This window comes from Ischnura elegans, assembly GCF_921293095.1.
Source record: "Ischnura elegans chromosome 13 unlocalized genomic scaffold, ioIscEleg1.1 SUPER_13_unloc_3, whole genome shotgun sequence".
NCBI classification, from domain to species: domain Eukaryota; kingdom Metazoa; phylum Arthropoda; class Insecta; order Odonata; family Coenagrionidae; genus Ischnura; species Ischnura elegans.
The window spans coordinates 1,298,876-1,321,535 of record NW_025791659.1 but is presented as its reverse complement, the minus strand read 5'-3'; the positions used below and the strand labels follow the sequence as shown (position 1 = coordinate 1,321,535).

The 22,660-nt window shown below is 38.0% G+C and overlaps 1 protein-coding gene across 2 annotated transcripts; it reads right to left on the bottom strand.

Annotated features, from left to right (window-relative positions):
* Positions 1 to 145: 145 nt before the first annotated feature.
* On the bottom strand, positions 146 to 21,574 carry LOC124172817 (zinc finger protein OZF-like). Of its 2 annotated transcripts, XM_046552305.1 has the most exons (7): positions 21,474 to 21,574; positions 16,087 to 16,253; positions 15,245 to 15,364; positions 14,044 to 14,175; positions 8,487 to 8,612; positions 7,404 to 7,476; positions 146 to 2,426 (listed from the first exon to the last, which is right to left on the bottom strand). In XM_046552305.1, exons 3-7 carry the CDS (start codon positions 15,311 to 15,313, stop codon positions 1,285 to 1,287), a joined length of 1,542 nt encoding a protein of 513 aa, XP_046408261.1. In that variant the 5' UTR covers positions 15,314 to 15,364; positions 16,087 to 16,253; positions 21,474 to 21,574; the 3' UTR covers positions 146 to 1,284. The 2 variants fall into 2 exon arrangements, with proteins under 2 accessions (XP_046408261.1, XP_046408262.1); XM_046552306.1 differs by lacking the exon at positions 14,044 to 14,175.
* Positions 21,575 to 22,660: the final 1,086 nt, after the last annotated feature.

Genomic DNA, 22,660 nt, shown 5'->3' with positions numbered 1-22,660 from the left:
CCCCACGGTTTATCAAGGATGGCAACATGAGGGACAAAGGACTTCAATGAAGCCACAACCGGTTGAGAGCCATATAAAATAGTTTGGTTCATAAAAGGAAATCAGGGTTTGCCAAAAAAATCTTTCCATCTAATATTTGTAATTATTAATAATAATAATATATTTATTTTACCAGGCACAAGTCCTTGTACAAATAGCAAATTAAAATACAGAAATTGCACAAATATCCGAAAGGAAAAAAGAGCAGATCCCTTCCTTTTTTCTCTTCCCGCTTCCTTAATTCTCTCGCACAGGAATGACCTTTGTTCAACTGCATTGGGAAGGCTGTGCACCCGAAGAGAACCCGAACATGAAAACTCATTGTCGTGCGGCCTTAACCCGTGTGGATCCTTTAAGAAGCTTATTGTGTTTTTACTGGAGCTGGTGCTGCGGCGTCAATATGGGACTCGCCTCCATAAGGTAGAATTTTCCGTGCAGTTTTCTCCCAAATTATTTTTTCACTCACTTAGAAATTTACTGAATCAGAAGGGAAATGACTTCGGGTAGCCACTTGAAGAGTAAGTTTCCTTATGACTATGTTCTAGAGCGCACTATCCTGAATCATAATTATCTGCAGGGAAAACAACTTATTAGGTAGTACTTCGTTACGGGATCACAAAACGCACTATTTATTTAAGTGGTTTTCCGCTATCAATTTGTACCATTCTAATCTCTCTAATTACCTAAGACGTGATACCTCAACGAAAGCCTAAGCAATACAAAAATATGTTCAAGCGCTCATGTAAACGAAGCATTTCGTCGTCTGCAACTTCCAAAGCAAATCATGTGGTCAGAAACGGTCGGAAATTTCGTTAGAATCGAAATACACTATCAATAGTCGCACCAGTGCGCATCGTTTCTGCGCAGAAAATTCGCTGAAATCATTCACCGAAATCCTTCATCGTGTACAGGGGTACTGGAGAATTAATTTAATTCGAATAATCTTTCGAATGAAAATTCACCGTGTAAAGCGGCCTTAAGAGGATCTTTGCAGCCGCACGAATAATGTTTCTCTTCCGTGTGGTTTAGTATGTGACAGTTGAGAGAACGACACTGAGTGAAGGGTGTTTTTGCAAATTCTGCATTTAAAAAATCTCTCCTGCGAGCGTTCGAATGTGCTCGACCAGAAAGTTGCTTACAGGAAAAGAATTATCACACCTTCTGCACGAATAAGAATTTTCTCCCGAGTGTGTACGAAAGTGTCACTACGTCGCCCTTTCTCGAGAAATACTTTTCACGCTCATTTCATGAAAAAGGTTTCTTTCCCGAATGCGTACGTGCATGTCTAACTAAGTGGCTCTTATTAGAGAAAGACTTTTCACACAAGTTGCAAGTAAACGGTCTCTCTCCCGTATGTGTACGAATATGAGTAACTAAGTGGCCGCTATTCGAGTAAGACATTTCACACTCTTTGCATGAATAACGTCTCTTCCCCATGTGCGTACGGATGTGTGCATTGAGGCTGCCTCTGCGAGTAAAAGACTTGGAGCAAATTGTACAAGAATAGGGTTTATCTCTCCTGTGGGTACGTACATGTCTATTCAAGTCGCTTTTCTGCGAGAAAGACTTTTCACACAAGTTGCAAGTAAAAGGTTTCTCTCCCGTGTGTGTACTAATGTGTGTAACTAAGTGGTACTTACTCGAGAAGGACTTTTCACATTCGTTGCAAACGTAAAGATTCCCTCCTCTGTGTGTACGGATGTGTGCATGGAGGTTGCTTCGGTAAGTGAAAGTTTTGCTGCACATGTTGCATGAATGTCTCTCTCCCCTGTGTGACCGCATGTGGCAATCAAGGTAATCGCACCGCGAAAAGGACTTGTAGCAGACTGAACACGAATAAGGTTTCTCTCCCGTGTGCTTGCGTTCATGTCTAGCTAAGACTCTCACATCCGAGAAAGACTTTTCACACTCATTGCAAGAATAAGGCTTCACTACCGCATGTGTTCGCATGTGACTGTGAAGATTACCACTCTGAGTGAAAGACTTTTTACACATGTTACAAGAATATGGTCTCACTCCTGTGTGTATACGCTCGTGTGTGATGAGGTCACCTTTCCGAGTGAAGCACTTAGCGCACACGCTACATGAATAGGGTCTCTCTTTCTCTCCCACACCCACGTGATTGCATTGGTTCCCAATGCAAGATAACATTGAGGATAAACCCTGTGAAGTCGATTCCTCTTCTTCAGTGAAACTTCTCGTCATTTGTTCATCCATTAGGTTTCTTTCTGTCTTAACTAGGGATGATCCAGCGTTTGAACCAATTTGTGTCACCAAAGCTCGGCGACCAGTGCATTCATCAATTGAATAATTCCTTACATTTCCTTCCGCAGGCAGATACGAAGTTGATGTTGTTTCAATGGGCATATCTTCGGCAGCCGGCACCCCTAGAAAAGAATTTAAAATGACAACTATCACTGTCAAACATTAAAACTAATACTCCTAATCATACCACTAAAAAGCGATTAAAAGGATGAAAAAGCCATAAATCACAGAGATAAAATTAAACCTGGCCAGGACTTGATCCCACAAACCCAAGAAAAAAAACAGAAAATCAATATAGGGTAAAATATTGGGAAAGAAACAAACAACACAAAAACAACTAGGGCAACAGGAACCACTATGACCCTGTGGCATTTTTTTGTGTCCCCCCAAATTTCTGGAACCGCCCCAGAAATTCCTCCGAACTTCCTACAAACTTATCCGCAGAACTTCTCCCGCTAAGGACTTTTCGCGCTAAGGTTTTTCGCGCAAAGGCCCTTCGACTCAAAGGCTCGGAGACTCTTGTCTCCGAAACTCTGCCTCCGGAAACAGCCTCCGAAACAGCCACACCTGCAGAGCAAGACTTATATAGGACTACTGCGGAGGAATACCTACTCCTTGGCAATAAAGGGGAAATGGGTGCTGAGGCCCTAGTATGCAGTTCCAAAAATGGTTAGGGAGGGAACGACTGCCTTCAGTCAACACGAAAAAGCTTCTTACAGGGGAGTAAAGAAAACTTTCAAGAGACTCGTATAGAGGAAGAATTTCCCTCAACGAAGGTCCGGCGCGAAAGGGTTAAGGTCACTTGCAACCCCACTACCCTTCTGCAGAGGAGGCAATAAAGCAAGCCACTTGCCGAGGTATCCACAACAGTAACTTAGATGTGTGAAACACTGTGTCCTCGTCAATGTAGAGAAATGTCAAACAGAATTTTTTGCATACCTATAAGCGATGCTTTCAGAAAATTTTTACACTGGCATGTAGCCAAGTCACGCTAGCTTCCTTTCTCGCTCTATATAGCTAACCAAGTGCCATTACTAACATGAAACTGTGTGAGGACTTAATAATGTACAGCTACTGAAAATCAGGTGCATAATATGCCATCATATGTGAAATGGCACACGGATGAAACACTATCACCCACTTATGTACCCCACGTCACTACTGAAGGGTAAAGGGTTGGGATGCAACACAATGAGCAGTCACTTGAACCTTCTCCTGCCAGCACCTACAAATGGAAAACGTTTTCTGCACTGAGTGGCATAAGAATATTTGGAGCCTATCTGTGTGTAGCTATTTTTAGGGTAGAGTTACACTGGTTTCTTCGTTGCTCAGACTTGGGAGACAACTCAATGGTGTGCCCTTCCTTTACACCTGCTACTGGACTTGGTCCTCTAACTCTATCTTACCACTTGTCAATGGACATCTTATTGTGTTACCAGTATTTTTAAACCAAATAAAGTTCTTGTTTTCAATGATTTATCCTTCAAAAAATTTACTAACATTTTTAAGCATTGAGGAATTTTAAACAAGGTTGTAGTGTTAATGACAACAAAGTTAGTGAACACAAGGTACTAAGACTATAACTTCAGAAATTCGTTATTTATAACACTAAAATTTCATTTTATAAACTGCCTACGCGCAGAGAAAAAATGGAGAATTCATTTTAAAGTGAAAAAACAACAGTATGTAGTATGCAACAAAATATATCGTGGCCAAAACCATTGAAAATATAACCACTTTGCGACTGAGTCCTGGGGTGAGGATATAAATAAGTGGGTGGGTCGGGCTGAACCTTTTCGCACCAGACAGGCCTTGGGTGGAGGCAACAAAAATTTTCATACGTAGAAGAGCTGACGTCAGGTATATCTGTCACAGATTTTTCAATGCAAAGACTCTTGCCAATGCAACGGAGGGGAAGTACTGCTGAGGTAAAGCAATTGGCGGATGCATTCAGGCCCTGCCTGAGACCCAGCATAGCGAGAACTTAGGGCCACCCCTGGGCAATTAAGTCCGAACCGTCCCACTCATTTATGATAAACCTCACTGCAGGAATTCTTTTAAAAGAGTAAAGTATTGAAAATAAAATACAATGCTTGGTTGAAAAAAACACTGGTAATGCAATAATTTGACTGTGGATAATTCCTTTGACAGAGTTAGTGACTGGGTTGAGGGAGAGACTCCCTGATGAGCTGGGTCTGAATTCTAAGGGACTAAAACACCCATGCAACTCGCCACCAAAAAAGAACTCCATACAGAAAGGTTTAAATGTCCTAATACATCTCCTAGCACAAAAACGTTTCCCAAACGTAAGTCCTGGCAGGAAAGATTTTAGGTGACTGCTCATAACTTTGCAGCCTAATCATAAATAAATTCAAAATACAGAATACAGCCACTGAATGCATCCGACGATTTCTAACCAGGGGTATCTTCCCTTCCCTCATGTTGGTAGGAGCAGATGTCCGATCTTTTGCATTGAAAAACACACGACTGCTATACCGCACATTAGGTGCACAACACATGAAAATGCCCATCGAATGCCACCCATATCCGGCTTGAAAGTGTTGAAAGGGGAAAATTTTACCGCCTGTGGCGAGGTGGATAAAACAAATAGCTAGAAACATTATCTAACTGGGCTAAATTACCATGTTTACCGAATATCATTACTATGCAGAACTAAGAGACATAACTCATACAATAGTGCGAAAAATCCACAGAGGAAAAATCATTCGCCTTGACCGGGATTCGAACCCGGATCCCTCGATTTCCGGCCGAGTGCTTTAGCCAGTTAAGCTACCGAGGCGTCATCTCCCCTGTGGAAATTTGTGGACTATACCGGACAAGGTGGTATGGACTGCTAAGCATATGATGCGACTAGCAGTCCAGGTCGTGCGCATGGCGCCACAGCCGGAGAGCAAAGTCCGAACTTTGAACACTAGATGTGTTCGCTCTGGACTTATGACAGTATACCGGGACTAGCCACGGTGATAACTTTTATGGAGTCACCCGCAATGCACAAATAGTGCGAAAATCCACAGAGGAAAAATCATTCGCCTTGACCGGGATTCGAACCCGGATCCCTTGATTTCCGGCCGAGTGCTTTAGCCAGTTAAGCTACCGAGGCGTCATTCTCCCCTGTGGAATTTTGTGGAGTATACCGGACAAGGTGGTATGGACTGCTAAGCATATGATGCGACTAGCAGTCCAGGTCGTGCGCATGGCGCCACAGCCGGAGAGCAAAGTCCGAACTTTGAACACTAGAGGTGTTCGCTCTGGACTTATGAAAGTATACCGGGACTAGCCACGGTGATAACTTTTTACGGAGTCACCCGCAATGCACAAATAGTGCGAAAAATCCACAGAGGAAAAATCATTCGCCTTGACCGGGATTCGAACCCGGATCCCTCGATTTCCGGCCGAGTGCTTTAGCCAGTTATGCTACCGAGGCGTCATTCTCCCCTTGGAAATTTGTGGACTATACCGGACAAGGTGTTATGGACTGCTAAGCATATAATACGACTAGCAGTCCAGATCGTGCGCATGGCGCCACAGCCGGAGAGCAAAGTCCGAACTTTGAACACTAGAGGTGTTCGCTCTGGACTTATGAAAGTATACCGGGACTAGCCACGGTGATAACTTTTTACGGAGTCACCCGCAATGCACAAATAGTGCGAAAAATCCACAGAGGAAAAATCATTCGCCTTGACCGGGATTCGAACCCGGATCCCTCGATTTCCGGCCGAGTGCTTTAGCCAGTTAAGCTACCGAGGCGTCATTCTCCCCTGTGGAATTTTGTGGACTATACCGGACAAGGTGGTATGGACTGCTAAACATATGATGCGACTAGCAGTCCAGGTCGTGCGCATGGCGCCACAGCCGGTCTCAGCAGCAGTGCATTGCGGGTGACTTCGTAAAAAGTAATCACCGTGGCTAGTCCCGGTATACTTTCATAAGTCCAGAGCGAACACCTCTAGTGTTCAAAGTTCGGACTTTGCTCTCCGGCTGTGGCGCCATGCGCACGACCTGGACTGCTAGTCCCGGTATACTTTCATAAACTCATACAATTATGGGTTTGAAATCATCTTTGGCTGTTTCTTAGCCATATTGATTTCAATACTGGAGAAAACCTCTCATTTTTACATTATGTAAACAGTATTTTCTACTCCAAGGAAGCTTCATGCTTGGCTCTCTGTTAAACCTAAAAAAGCACCATAGCCTATTCTCGGGAAAGAAGGGCTAAAAGGATTGCACTCATTTAACATATTTTCCCTCATTTTCCCACTAATTTAAAATGGACGAAAACCAAGGATATTTTTTCCATTCACTTGACCAGTTTCCATATTCACACATTTTTCTATTTAGACTGAAATTCACCTTTCGATACTCCATTCTCAAACCATGTCCTCCATTATGGTGATTTGTAACTATTTTTTTCAAGAAACTGGCCTCAAAATATGGCTAGTTAAATATTAAAAATTTCAATACAACAAAAATTTTTGTAAGGCATTAAAAGTGATACATATGACCAAAAAAAGCAAGTAAATGTAACTCTTCTTCCCTATCCATTTAGCACTTAAACTACAGAAAACAGAAAATATGGATTGATGACTAATCAACCACAATATGGCCACTTTAAGAAGAGATGTCTTCACAGTATCATCCACCATTCACGGCATGGCATTGTGAAATCTAGTAAGTTGTCTCATCTGAAATCGGCCTGAATTTTATGGCCCGTTGATGGTGTCGATGGCATGGTGCCAGGTTCGAGTTAAATGGGTGCTGTGGAGACCAAGGTGTGATTGGACCCATCTAAAGGAATCCATAGAGACATATGTTTATTCAAAAGCACGGCAGCATGCTTGGGACGGTGGCCAGCAAAAACACGTCCCATCAGAAAGCAGCCTCAGCCTTATCGATATACAGCTATTTGTAGCCCTTGAGAGCACTAACCCACTGCTTCCATTGTGGACTCTGTCGAATTCTCAACCGTGTCTCTTATAACAGTAGAAGTTGCCTAAATAAAAGCATTAACATGTACATCGCCCACATTAGCATCATTTCCTCCCTATATAGAGTTATTTGCAATCCTTAACAGTACTCACCAAATGTCTTCGTAGCGGTATCATGGGCAACAGTTGATCTCTCAATTAGGTCCCCATGCTCGCCTAAAGTAAGCTGTAAGTAATCATCAACATATAAATCATGTATATACAAAGGATTCAGGAATTTTTTGGGGGATCAAATAAAACTACTTCATACTCAACATTGCATCAAAAGTTGGTATTCCTAACAAATATTTTTCATTCAAAATAATTTTTTTTACACTATCAGCGAATTGAATATTTTCGCATTTCTTTCAACATCAAAGTGCTTTTATTTAAGTTACACCCATATTTTAATACTATCTTAATTAGTTAACTCTGCATTTAATGCCATTTTATTTTCATGGGATACCATAAAAGAATTAAGGTTTCTTTGGTAATGAAGGAATCAAAACCACATATTTGAAACTAGGCATCCATGTCAAAAAATTGGATAAAATCTGACACAGCTACATTGCAAAAGCTGATATCGATACGGAAACCAAAATTTTTCAGTGAAAATCATGAAAATAATGATGAACAGCTGGCATTTGTAAAATGAAAAGTAGAAACTAATTATGAAACGTACTGAATGCAAAAATTGAGCTTAGAAGTTCCAGGTAGTAGCCACACACCATAACCACCAGGCTATCGCTCCTACATGAAGGCAGACCATTTATAAGAGAGTAAAATAGACCTGTAAATGTTTAACTACATTTCTAGTTTAAACCATTGGTTAAGTTACCCCACATTGGGTTGACTCGTGGACAGCTTCCTACATATTACAACGCTAAAAAGTTTGATTTGAATTTGACATCTGATTTTCTTATTAAGACATGATTTATTAGAGTAAGGATTTACTTTAGCCAAATATAAGGCAAGTAAACTACAGCACATAATTAAACCATTAAGGTGAATAAAAACGGCTTCTTTTGAGATAAGAATACTTACTTCAGGAATTAGATACTTTGAATGGAATGGGCTACCTTTAAAGCTGTGCAGAAAGCAAAACGTCCTATCATTTAGAATGATAAATGTTTAGATATTTACCTACTATCTCCTTCATCAATAAGTTAAATCCAATAACAAGAATTCCTCACATACCTGGTCATTCTCTTCCAGAGATGGTTCCCTCTTTACCCCAATCAGCGTCCACTCCAGGTCTACCACTACGGCTCCTGTGCCCTGAGTTTCCACCTTTTCACCTTGGGAAGCAGTTAAGGTTATGGGCTGCAACAAAATGCCAAATCATCATCATACATGATTGAGATACAAAAAAAAGAAATGCTTTTGAGAATTTGTCTCATGAATAAAATTAAAGCTCATTCAAGATGGATACATTCTTCATGCTCCCCTACAAGCTTCCTCAATGAACGTAAGGTCAGCATTTCATAATGTTTATGCTTATGTAAATTAAGTTTACCACTTTACTTCAGACTTAAAACCTCTTACTTGCATTGCAAAATCCCTTCAAAAGCCACATGATGATCCTCAGGGAAATGGTTTCTGGATACGTAAAACTCCAGATATAATCTTATTCATGACAGAAACTTATTTTTTGGTAGAACTTTGCATGAGAATGCAGAGCACAAATATAATAACACACTCATCATCATCATCATCAGCATTAGTCAACAATCCTAAGATTGGTTTGACGCAGCTCTCCATTTCTCTCTCCTATCCGCTAATCTTTTCATAGCTACATATTTATACTCTTTCACATCCTTTATAACCTGTCCTATATAACTCATTCGGGGCCATCCCTTGCCCTTTTTCCCTTCCACTGGTCCTTCAACGATTGTCTTCATCAGACCATCGTGCCTCAAAATGTGGCTAACTAAGTTGTCCCTTCTTCTGCTTAATGTTTTTAGGAGGCTTCTATTTTCTCCCACTCTCCTTAGCACTTCCTGGTTACTCACACCGTGAATCCATTTTATCCTCATCATTCTTCGGTAGCACCACATTCGAATGCTTCCACTCTTGACTTCTCTGCTGCTGTCTACGTCCAAGCCTCGCTTCCAAAGAGAAGCATACTCCATATGTAGCATCTGATGAATTGTTTTCTTACTTGTATGCTGGTATTTTCAGCTGTAAGAAGATTCTTCTTTTTGTAGAAAGCCCTCTTCGCCTGCGCTATTCTACTATGTATTTCTTTCTTCTCCGTCCATCGCTGGTAATTCGGCTTCCCAGGTAAGAGAACTCGTTCACCTCTTCAAGCTTATGCTTTCCTAGGTTGATGTTTGTTTTAGCCTCCTCTCTTTTGCTGCAAACTAATATCTTAGTCTTCTTTTTGTTGATTTTCAGCTGATATCTGGCCATTGTCCTTTCCATGTTTGTCAACGTCTTCTTCAAATCCTTCTCTGCCTCGGCTATGACTGCTATGTCGTCAGCAAATCGCAGCATACTAATTTTTTCTCCGTGGATATTGACACCCGAAGCTTTCTGCTTGATTTCGTTGATGGCTTTCTCTATGTAAACATTAAAAATTAAGGGGGAAAGCGCACAACCTTGTCTCACCCCTTTTCTTATTCTAGCTTCTGCACCGTTTGGTCCACATTTGATCACAGCTACTTGGTTTTTACACAAACTATGAATAATTCTACGATCATTGTAGAGTACGCCGATTTCTTTCAAAATTCTAAGCATTGAATTCCATTCCACGTTATCAAAGGCCTTCTCTAAATCGAGAAATGCTATGAAGGTTGGTTTGTTTTTCTCCATTCTCTTCTCTATGATCATCCTAAGAGCCAAAATTGCTTCCCTTGTGCCCCTGCTTTTCTTAAATCTGAATTGGTCCTCATCCAGGAATTCTTCTGTTCTTCGTTCAATTCTCCTGTAAATGATTCTTGTCAGAATCTTTGACACAGGTGTCTTCAGGCTTATGGTCCTTAATTCTTCGCACTTCTCAGCTCTCTTCTTTTTGGGTATGGGAATGATGATGTTCTTCTCGAACTCACTATGTAAATCTCCTGTTGAGTACCTATCGCAGATAGTTTTACAATAATACACTACCATAGAAAATTAATACGGTCTAGAAAGGAGAATAATTTCTTGTGTTTTGGTTTATAAGTCAATTTTACCCTCCAGCGGGGGTGCTGTGGCACAAAGTGCAACATTGTGCCGTTTCGGTCTCACTTTATTATTTGGTCAGTGAACCAAACGCACCAATTATTCCTTCTTTGTAGCACTATGGAGATTTATGTTTGTGATTCAAGCGCGTGGCATCTCGAATTTCGAAATAAAAGGAATAATTAGCTGAGCTGGTCGTCGTTGTCAGTGCAATGGGTGCCCGGTGATGTAATACTATCCGGAAGTGGCAATTATAGATCAACATTGTTTCTTTCTGTACAATGTAGCGTGAGGTGAGTTGGTGGGAACACAAGAGTATTCACCATTCCTTCTCTGGATCAGGGTGAGCTAACAGCTAAGTGTTTGGTGTGTAGGAGCAGCTGTTTGTGGAGAGAAATGAACCTGTGGCATTTTCTCCCATGTGAGCCCTATGATGTGAGTACAGTTTTAGAATCAATTTCCATTGGATACTTTGTTGTCCTTTTATGGGATTTCGATGTAGAAAATTTCAAAAGTTTGTTATCACACTGCTTAGGGCACAAAGATTCATTACCCAAGAAGACTATCTGAGTGTACTGCAAGAGCAGTCAGACGAGGAACAGGAAGTCGGCATTGAGGAAAGTGATGACACAGATGAGGAGGAAAATAATTCCCTAGGTGATTACCCCTAGGTAATAAGAGACTATGATGAAGCTGCATCTGATGGCGACGTGGAAGAACCTATAACTTCTGAAGATAGTGATGTTGATGGTGAGAATAATTATTTTTTGGAAAAGTTGATAAATCTTGCAAGTGGAGAAAACTTCTTTTTGCGGTGCTACAAAGATCAAGAGCAAAAACATTATGAAAACCCTACAAGGGATGAAACTGTGCAAGAAACACACCTGATGAGGCTAAGGCTTTTCTGAAATATATAGATATAGATATGATTGATGAAATTGTGATGCAAACAATCAAGTACATTCAAACTAAAATTGCTCTTGTCCACTATTCAAGGGATAGGGATTGTAAGGAAATGACAAGAACTGAATTTATGGCTGCGCTGAGTATACTTTTTCTAATTGGCATAAAAAAAGGTCATCATGCAAATGCTTTAGAATTGCGAAGTACAGATGGATCAGGAATGCAAATTCTAAGGGCAGCTATGAGTTACAAGCAATTTTTGTTTCTCTTGCTATCAGTAGGATTTGACTACTGAGCAAGTAGGGATTTCCGAAAACAAACAGATAAATTAGCTGCAATCCGAACAATAATAAACTCGTTCATAGGAAATTGTCAAAAAACGTATAATATGAGCGAATTTGTGACAATTGACAAAATGCTGCAACCATTTAGATGGCCGTTGCAGTTTCATTCAATATATACCGAGCAAACCCGCGAAATACGGGATAAAGTTATATACTATGTTTGATGTGAAAACATTCTTCACCAGTAATCTCGAAGTGCATTGCAGGAAGCAGATGAACGGTTCATATTTGGTGTCAAACCCACCAGTAGACATTGTCAAGAGGCTTGTAGGATCAATTGAGGCAACTAATCATAATCTTACCACAGAAAACTGGTGTACTAGTTATCCGCTTGCCAAGCATCTCGTTACAAAAACATTACAACCATTGGCACGCTGAAAAAATAAAAGATTCCACCTGAATTTTGGCCAAACAATACGTGCGATGTAGGGTCATCTCTCTAAGAGTTTCAGAAAGACATTACCCTCCTATCATACGTTACAAAGAAGAACAAGGTGGTGTTGCTGTTTTCAACAATGTATGCTGAGGCGATCACTGATGAAGGTTCAAATAAACCATTCATTATATTAGATTACAATGCAACGAAAACAGGTGTTGACATGGTTGACCAAATGTGTAGTTTGTATTCTGTGTCCAGAATAACGAAAAGGTGGCCATTAGTTTTACTTTATAGATTTTTGGTCATCGCAGGAATCAATGCTCACATATTATATAGGGCAAACAATCCTACGGATAAACATTGCAGGAGGCCATTCCTGAAAACCTTATCGTACACATTGATGAACGCACACTTGAAAAACAGGTCAAACATATTATCTCTACCAGCTGACATTAAATTATTCTTGTCAAGTTATCGAAATGAAGACTTACCGTTTGAGCGAGTCAGCAAGTAAGAATATAAATAGTGTATTGTGTGGCCGTGCAAAGAACATATCAACGACAATAAAATGTGGGAGGTGTAATAACTTTTATTGCCGATAGCACTGTGAAACAGTAACTACCTGCAAAATGTGTACATAAATGATGTGAAAAACCTTAAGACGTACAAACTGAGTTTTTGGTATTGCTTTAAAAAAATGTAATAAAAATTTAGAATTATAAAAGCATTCAAAAATCTGTACTTTTTGCCAAAACTATGTAAAGTTTAATTAAAAAAACAAGGCAATGAATGTACGCTTCTTATTTCGAGTTTTTGTTATTAATATCAGAGGAAAACCAAGTGTTGCACTGAGTGCCACGAGTGCCCGCTAGTGTCAGAGAATATGGCGTGCCTGCTGGAGGATTAAAGGCATCAAACATTTTGGCTTATAAAAATAAGTGACTCAGAATATAAATAATGGGAGGCAATTCCAGTAAATGAAAAAAGTTATCCATACATGAACTCCTTATAGGACAAAAGATGCTTAACTTTAATGGGAAAATGTGAAGGTTTATTTTACCCTGCACAAAAAATTGATGGGTGGTGTGTACTTGAGGTATTTTTACTTCCAGGGACTATATGAAAATTACATAATGTATATTAAAGTAGAACGTCATCAGTTTTCCCAGAAATAATTGAACCCTTAACAACATATTTGCTCAAAAGGTATACGACAGTGCTTTCAAGTATGTGAAATTGTTTCAGGTGTAAATGCAATTATTATCTATGATAAAATATAAACAACAAACGATAACTTCCAAAACTTTAACATATATCTCCACTCCTGACCATGGTTTCAACACAATGTCATTTTCATATCTCATAACCTTAAAAGCAGACAAGCTACAGGAGGCATAATTATCAGTGATGAATGAAACAAGAAAGAAATAGAGAATAGAATAGCTTCTGCACAAAGAGCACTCTAGAGAAAAGAGGAATCTCCACACAGCTTAGAGTACTGATACAAAAATATGGAAAATATTCATCGGAAACTACATTTTGAGCATAGTTAAAAATGATAGCAAGGTTTTAAATCGACGACCGCATGAAAGTCGTAAGTGGAAGCATTGGAAATGTGTTGCTCATGAAGAATGTAGAAGGTAAAAGGGATCGAATGAGGAAGTACCAAGGAAGAACAGAGAATAGTAGGAGAAGTCTTCAAAAAAACAAATCTTGATCAGCTTCAGCGTGAGATATGATAGACTTATATAGACATTAGTCAAAAGGGAAATGGAGAAATGGATGGGAAAAAGGGAAAAGATTGCTTCTAGATGTACATATATCATTAGTTAGATTAATGAGGATTTATAACAGAAAAAGTAAGTACATATTTAAAGATAAGAAAAACAAATTTTAGGAAAATACCGATACAGTTTATATGTAACTCAAGGTCAACAGACAATACATAGTTCATAAATAGTATTACCTGACCAGAAATGTCTTGATGTATCAGTTTGCTTGAGGCACCATCAGTGCAATCATTGAGTCTATATCCACATTCATCATCGCTGATATGATCTTCTTTAACAGAAGGGCACTTGTATGTTACCGCATTACTCTATTGAAAGAGGAACCTTCATTGATACATATTATAATCAATTGGTACAAGAAGCAAAAGTAATAATGAAGAATGCTTTAATTACAGGATGTCAGTACAAAATAAATTATTCCAAAGGAACGATTATTGCCTTATAGTAGAAATAGATTAACCTAATCAACCAACAACATTTGGCCAATATAGTTCTTATTGTTTCAATATAATCTAATGAAATTCTTGGTAAGAAGAAGGAACCCCTTTATTGGGAAAATCTTGAGAGTAAATAGCTCTTAAAATTGTGGACTTCCCCTTGCATTATAATTAATTTCAAAAATGAGCAAGACAAAAGCACTGATTTCTAAGAAAATAATAAAAATCCAAGAATAAGCAAAATATTAATATTACATTAATAATGGAAGGGTTTCAAGACTATGAAAAACAACAGCAGAAAATTGAGTCAAAGTAAATAAAAATCAGTTCACCTCACTAAAATTTGACGTCTTTTGGTAATCGATTTGCATTGCCAACGTGCAACACCTCATTCAAAAATGTTAAAGGACAAATCCCTAGTCCTTGCTATAAATTCCTGTTCACTTTCATCACAAAATCCATATCTGATCTGATTCCTGTGAATATCAATCTCTCATAAGGAACGAGCTATGCTGTTCGACCGGGCTAGCAGCTGCACCATGATGTCATGGTCATTCTTTAAATTGTTCCAAACTCAACAGTACTCATCTTAACTCTCAATTCCTAATCACCCTTCCACTCTGTCAAAACCAGATTTAAATACTGTGTTATACTATCAAAACATTACTAACTGCTCAATGATGTGATGACAGTGCTCTCACTTGCTCAGTAAATAAATTTGGGCTGTCAGTTTTGCATAAAAAAAGCACAAAAAAGGTTCATTACAATAAATAATTCATTTAAAATGATTCATTCATGAAATGTATTCTGTAGCTGGTCATTATTGATAAGGAGTAGGAGAATGCTTTACGTTTGCTCTAAGAGGTGTTGGGAATATTCCACTAAGGAATGACATTGTGCGGTAGAAAAATGTAACTATACAAGGCAGATGTAAACTCACCAATTCATCAGTGGCCAATGGGTCTGACACATCAGTTGAAATTCCTGCTGGATCTGATGTGTACAGCATAGGATAAATCCCTTCACTGAGGTTAACTTCATTCTCGTCTTTCACTTGAAACTGGAAGATAGCAATGGGCTTCACTCAACTAAAGAAAAAACAATAATAAGCTCATTAAATGATAAAAATCCTCATTTCCTTTAGATCACTCCAACTCTCATGTACTCATGATATTTTGTGACTTCCGGATCAAACTCCAGAGTATCAACGTTCAACTAGGGAGGGAGAGTTGGATGTCTCAAAGGGCATGTGGTTTGAATGAGAGTTTTGGCCACTTACAGCAGAGGCAAAACAGCTGGAACAACAGATTGAGGTTCCACTGTACATTGAATTGTCTTAATATTTTCTTTACCCATGCATGTAATGAGGTGTCACAACAGTTATAGCTGGAACCTTCATTGAAATTAAGGAGAAAGATGGCTTAAAACAAAGAGAGGGCAATAATGAGACACAGCCCAGTTATAGCCAAGACAAATGGCATAAACAGGCATTTCACATCGTTATCTACAAGCCTACTCCATCAGATACAAGTAATTTCTATCAGAAGATTTCCAGTATTGTACAAGTGATATTGACTAAAAAAGAATAGTGTGGTTCAGTTTTCTGCCTCATATGTTACAACTAGAAAATCCCTCAACTGACGTTGGCATTACTTTGAGTGACTTCCCATAAATATACTTATATTTATGACGGACACACCATCTTCCTTATCGCTACCGAGAAATTTGTATAACTGAAGGTGGTTCAAATCAGGTTTCACTGTGTACTAGAACATAACTTACCAACTCATTGTCCCTGGGCAGTACCAAGTCTGGCACAGGAAGGTATATTTCAGTGGTTCGCCCTGAGCATGCGGGCTGTGAATTCTTTTCAATACATCTTGAATGCAACCCTTAGTCTCCACAGAAGGCCCCGAATTGTCATCACCTGCCCCTCGTTCTTCAAAACTCTGCAGAAAAAGTAAGAGAGAAAAAACACTCATCTCCTTAAAAATACATACATGGGATGCTCTTAAGCAATACGAAAAAGGATATTCAACATATCGTCCATGATTTCATATACAAATGGAGTGGTGTCAGCATGCCTGTTAATCAAGTTTTGTGTATGGTGAATGTGGATCTCTGTGGTCGAATAAGTGATGTCTCAGTTGGTGGGGCAAAAAACATGTTTGTGCTCATTGATGATTTTTCCAGGAAGCCATTTTGCTATTTTTTGAAATCCAAAAGTGAAACATTTGATAGATTAAGTTAATTTAAAGCTTGGGCTGAGAACAGGACAGATATAAGGATTAAGGTTGTAAGATCTGACAATGGTCTTGAATTACCTAATCAAAAGTTTGATTCCTTTTAAGGGTACATGGAATAGAGCATCATACTAGCACCCCATATACTCCTCCACAGAATCGTGTGGCAGAATGTGCTAATCGCACAATATGTGTAAAGACTAGATGAAAGTTGTTTGATTCAGGCTTACCAAAGGGTTATTGGGTGTAGACCTGTAACACTGCAGTCTACATTAAAAACCGTGTACCACATAGAGCTATTCAAGGTAAGGCTCCACAAGAGTTGTGGGGAGGAAAAATGTCATCATTCAAACATTTAAGGGTTTTTTGGTGTCCAGCATATGATCATATTCCTGATCAGAAAAGAAATAAGTGGGATGCTAATGGGAAAAGGTTAATTTTGTTGGGTATTGTGAAACAAGAAAAGGTTATATACAAGTTGATCCAAATAATACCTCAAAAGTCGTTAAGGCTAGACATGTTTTGTTAGAAAATTATGCGAGTCCTAATGTAAGACATGAAAGTGTACCCAATAAAGGTAAGAATGATGTAGTGTACCATTTTTTATCATTTTATCCTAGGAATGAATCTAGTTTGCCTTTAAATAATATTAAGTCAATTGGGTATAATGAGATTAGAATGGAAGGACCAATGACAGAAAGTCAAGATTGTGTTTTGGATGGGGAAGTAGACTCCAATAACGATGTCCTTGGTATTGAAAATTGTGTTGAATCCATTGAAGACAGGGAATCCAGTATTGAGAGAGAGCGAAAATACCCTTTAAGAAATAGGACCCTTAAGCTTTACCCTGACTTTGTACCTTCATTTTTAGCTTCGAGTAGTTCTGAAAGTGGCAAGGATCTTATTTCCATTGATGAGGCCTTGGCTGGCCCAGAAAGGTCATACTGGAAAAGGGCACTGGATCAGGAAATGCAGTCCTTTAAGTGTAACAAAGTGTGGGACCTGGTGACCTTGCCAGATGGAGTAAAACCTAAAGCTTGTTGAAACTCATCTCATATTATGGCTTTGTCACAAAATCCTTGGAGCCAGGAGAAGGCCTTCAAATCGTCCCATTCACAGAAAATTCTCGTTACCCCTGGAATATCATGCTCATGCAAAGTATCCTAACATCCTTCTTTTCAAGTTACAAGCTTGTACCTTAGATAGAGATTTAGGGTAACAATTATCACTGTTTAATGAACAAAAAACTAAATTTTAAAATGCTGAACTTGCATCTGCAATAATAATTGTCAGAGAAGTTGCGTTTATAAGGATAAAATCCCTAACTAATAATTTTACACAGTGGTGTCTCAGAAACTGAAGTGGATGTGTTTATTTTGTTGATGACCTCTTTATATATGTAAACATGTCATATTGAAGAAAATATGGGGTCCAATATGAAGACATTTAGCTTCTAAGTAGATTAGTCTCTGATTACCATAGCCTTACTCCATACGGCATGTGATATTTCTGATAAAAGATAAGCAGTTTTGTGAAGCTAGGATTTGCTTAAATGAGAATAGATAAGCATGGCTATGCTTTTTGCCTGGTAAAATTATATTTACGATACTTACGTGTTTCAAACGATAGTTACAATAGAGAAATATTAAAAAAACTCAAATTTTGAAAAAAAAAAAAATTGTACTGACATTGTAAAACATAAGAACCTGACAACATAACATTGATCAAGGGTAAATTCCATACTAAAAGAGCTTTTCAAAGCAAAGAAAATTGATAATAAACAACAATAACTCCTTGCATGAACAATTAAACTACCAAAAAACATAATGATTTGGATAGAGATAACCAGTTCTTAGTTTCATACACAGATCTACCTACTCGTGAGGGCATTTAATTCATTTAAAAAATCATTACTAACATATCCTTACATGAATACAGCATTACGTTTCCTTAGATTTCTCTAATGAAATGAATCAAGTAAGAGTTCCTTTACATTATTCAAATAGACTTTGCTCCATTGAAGTTAAATCACTTCTTATAACTGTATAAAACTGAAGTTAATCATTAAAAGCCGTTGAAAAAAATAGGAGATAACAATGCAGATTACTATTATGAGGAAAGAAGATTTGTAAAAATTATTTTATGTTAATGTCGACTATGGCTGTTTAATGGAAGCATAGGTAATTGATTACAAATAAAAAATGGGATCCCCTGAGGCAACCTGATATCAACATTAAGTATCTCTTAGACTCAAATGGAGGCTTTGTGCAAGTGATGTCAAGAAAGAAGATGACACCTTTTCTATTTGAAAGTAGACAATTAGATATGAATACTGTTGAAGGGTTTTGTCCATATACGCCAGGGTTTGAGGGAAAAAAGCATTTAAAATTAAAAAATACAATCACATTGAATTTAATTAAATAATTTGGCTCATTGTTTCAAAGGCAGTTTGGCCCAGTGGCAGCGTACCGCACTTTCATTTTGAAGGACCAGGGTTCGGGACTCGGAGAGAGTATATTTTTTCCAGCCTGCCACCGCCATTTTTTGTCATCTTTTCCATCTAATTCAGATTTGTTGCTTTCTGACGTTTTACATTTTTTTACTTGACTGCTTCTTGAGAATAAGCCCTATATTGACACTGATATCACCAAGATTCGTCCAAGCAGGAGTGGTAAAACTGTGGTACTGGCATCAAAATGAAGGGAACTTATTTTCAGAGCAAAAGATTTGAAACATACTGTCTTTGAAGAGTTGCCCAGTTTCCATGTGGGAAAAAGACATAAAATCAGGGAGAACGAAAATTGACAAGCTTGAAATGATCAACAGATGGGTACACGATTGCTTTGTGGAAGCCAGGAACAGGAATGAACTGGTGATGATGCGGACTTCGCAAGAATAGGCTATTTCAGGGTGATTTCATCACATATCTCCAGGATTTGAATTCTAAGCCAGTGCTTAATTAGGTTGCATCTTTCAAGAAGAGACACCGAAAGGTGCAATGCAAAAATACATGTGAACGAGCGTGCGTCTTATGCCAAGAGCACAAGGCAAAGTAACACACTCATACACAACAAAGTATGATATTATGGCCTCAGAAAAACTGCTTTCTAAAGTTTTTATTGTGTGTGTTATAACCTGGTGGTGATTTTGGAAAGACAGCCATTAAAAGTACATATAATGCCAGCTATCCCAAAAATATAAAAGGAAAGAAGACCTTCCCATTCAAGTAGTTCACTCCAATTTCTACCCCAACAATTTTTCCATGCACTTCAAATTCATCAAACAAAATAGATCTGTAAAATGAAATACATCCCCTTCCCTATGCCATGCAGCTATTTAAAAAAAAAACTTATGTCTACAAATGATAAGAATATTCAAAAAAGTTAACCAAAAAAATACATGATGAATCAAAATCATCACCTCATATTTTTAAGGCCTGTTTACACCACACAATATCATATATAAGGTAATGAGTGAATGCATGAATAATGAATGCAAGGACCAAATCAGACAGGTTCTATTTTCTATTCATGCATTCACACAAGTTGGGTGTGTTACCCTATGTGCTTTCTTGTGTACATTTCTGGATTCATTTATTTAGACAATAACTAGCACAGGTAAATTCATGGAGTAAACAGACATTCACGCAAGAACCGTAATGCAACAACCCCTACCGATTTAAAAAGCAATACAGTGTTCAATATCCCCAGCCACAATTATGACGATTCTTACATGGGAAAAACATCTTGATACATAGAAAATAGTATTTCACAATGAAAAACATCTCTTAAAATTAGGATACCTGTAAAAATGTACCCATTGTTACAGTGTAATAACTAAAATTCAATCTTTCAATAAATAAAAATCGCACTCTCGATAAATAAAAAACACACTTTTGTGTACATGATGTTTGATAGTACCAAAATCATGCACACAAAATATTATTATTGAAGAATAGTTTCATTAACGGTTTATATAAGCAAAGACATAAAACATTTGATAAACAGCTGACAAAGATAATTTTAGCAAATAATATTGTTATCAAATCAATCAGATATGTTACAAATTTAAAAAATGCATCAGGCTTAATATTGTAACATTGCAACGAACCAATAGACTAAATAGCCAGGTATGTACAATAAATTTTCTTAACCTGTTCTCAACATTTTCGATCGATTTGTTGAAATATTTCATTCGATACATCTTCGTGTATTACAACTTAAAAATGATAAATAAACTTCTTTAAGTCCGCTAGTACGATTCTATAAATTATCTTAACTGTAAGTGTTGGAATTTAAAACCAAACAGGAGGTAAAAAGCAAAAGAAATACATCGAAAACATATTCCACAAAAATGTTCATATTCATTGATATCTTTTTAGAGTTGGTCATTCACATTCACAATACAAAAAGAAAAAAAACGACTTCACTCGTCACCATTGAGAAACCAACTGCGAGTTAACCAATACCTCGTCAGGATTAACTAATTCGGAAACACTATGTGGGACATTGGACTCTTTTCACAGCTCAGTGGATCATGCACAAGGGCCTTTAGCACCATCTACTGTTGTTCATTAATAAATTTAATACCCAATTAACTTTTGATGCCTAATCAAAGCGATTTTTAACAAACGTTGCACGTACCAGTTTGTTTCAGTCATAATGCATTATACTTTGCCCGTCGTGGCAAGTGATTCATCAAATACACAATGAAGTCACTTTTTCAAGTTACTGTTATAACCAGTTCTACCAACAAATACACACATCTTGCTATATTTTTCATTCCCGTTTATATAAACTTAAAACAACTAATACCGGGCAGCACGGTACATAATCAGGAACAAGTTAATATCAGTTTGCGAGAATGATTTAACATCATGTGGATGCTACACGAGGCTTCCAATGAAAAAAAATAAGAAGCACTCACCCTGAAGTTATTTCTGGACAAAACTTTTCGCAGTTCTGCGTCCGATTCATGACAAATATTCCTAAAATCGTAGAATTTGATGAGCTTTTTCAAGCACAGTGGACATAAAGTGGCAGGCAGGCCATCTCCCACAACAACCTAAAAGGAATGAAAACACTTGCAAGAGATTTCAGACGTACCGTGGAAAATATGTTCATAGAACGGAATAAAACAAGAGGCAAGGAAATCGATAACATGTAACCCGCCACTTACTTTTAAGTCGACTAAATCATATAAGGCATCCTCTACAGTTGTCTGGCTTGCTACAATAGAAGTGAATATGTTATAATAATAATCATTTTTCTTCATGCAAAGTCTGCACGGGGTGCCCTCGGAAATCCTGTCTAAAGACTCTAAGTAATTCCCAGTGGTAGCACTCATGGTTTCACAGCAATAACTAATTCAGTCTCTAAACCAGTTCACTCCTCAAGCAAAGCATCCACACAGCACTCAGTGAATACTAGATTCCTAATAAATTACGATCATTTCCATTACGCACACCAATGCAAAAACATTGGAATTATTAAGAAAAAGGGCGTGTTCAGCTCACATTTAAATATGACCTCAAAAAGAAATCACATCGCAGCAGAGTAATCAGCAAATATTTCAACGAATTCCATGTTTATTGACGCACTACATTATAATAGACCAAATAAGCAAGATTTAGGTCAGATACCGAACTTAAGTTGCATATTTTAGCGCTAGAGAATAACGTACGCAGTAGGCCTACAATCGATAGATGACGTATTTGCAACGATGAGTGATGAATTATTGAGCTTTATAGCATTGTTTTAGACATGAATGTTTTAGTAATTTTTATAATACAACCTTCAAGATATTTTGTACCCTTTTTCATTTGTAAAGACCGCAAATGAACTGTGACCGTGTGGAAGATGAAGTCGTCCTTAGATTCAGTTTCTAGCCTAAGCATTGAATAATAATCAAATACAAACTATAATACTACCATTAATTGAAAGAAAATTGACGAATATAAATTAAATGTCCTTTTATTTTTTCAAATGGAAAGAAAATTGTCTTGAAACTCGGATGTCAGGCCTGTGCTATAGGTGTGCTGTTTGCGGATAAAATAGCAACTAGGTATCATCGATTCTATGTTGAGGCTGGATTGCATGTTCTTGTATTAACAA

Coding starts and splice junctions, on each gene's coding strand:
- LOC124172817 (XM_046552305.1), bottom strand. CDS start 15,313: ATGCTGTACACATCAGATCCAGCAGGAATTTCAACTGATGTGTCAGAC. Junction 8,613..14,043: donor ATCAAGACATTTCTGGTCAG/GTAATACTATTT, acceptor ATTTTGTTGCAG/CCCATAACCTTAACTGCTTC. Junction 7,477..8,486: donor CTCTGGAAGAGAATGACCAG/GTATGTGAGGAA, acceptor GATTACTTACAG/CTTACTTTAGGCGAGCATGG.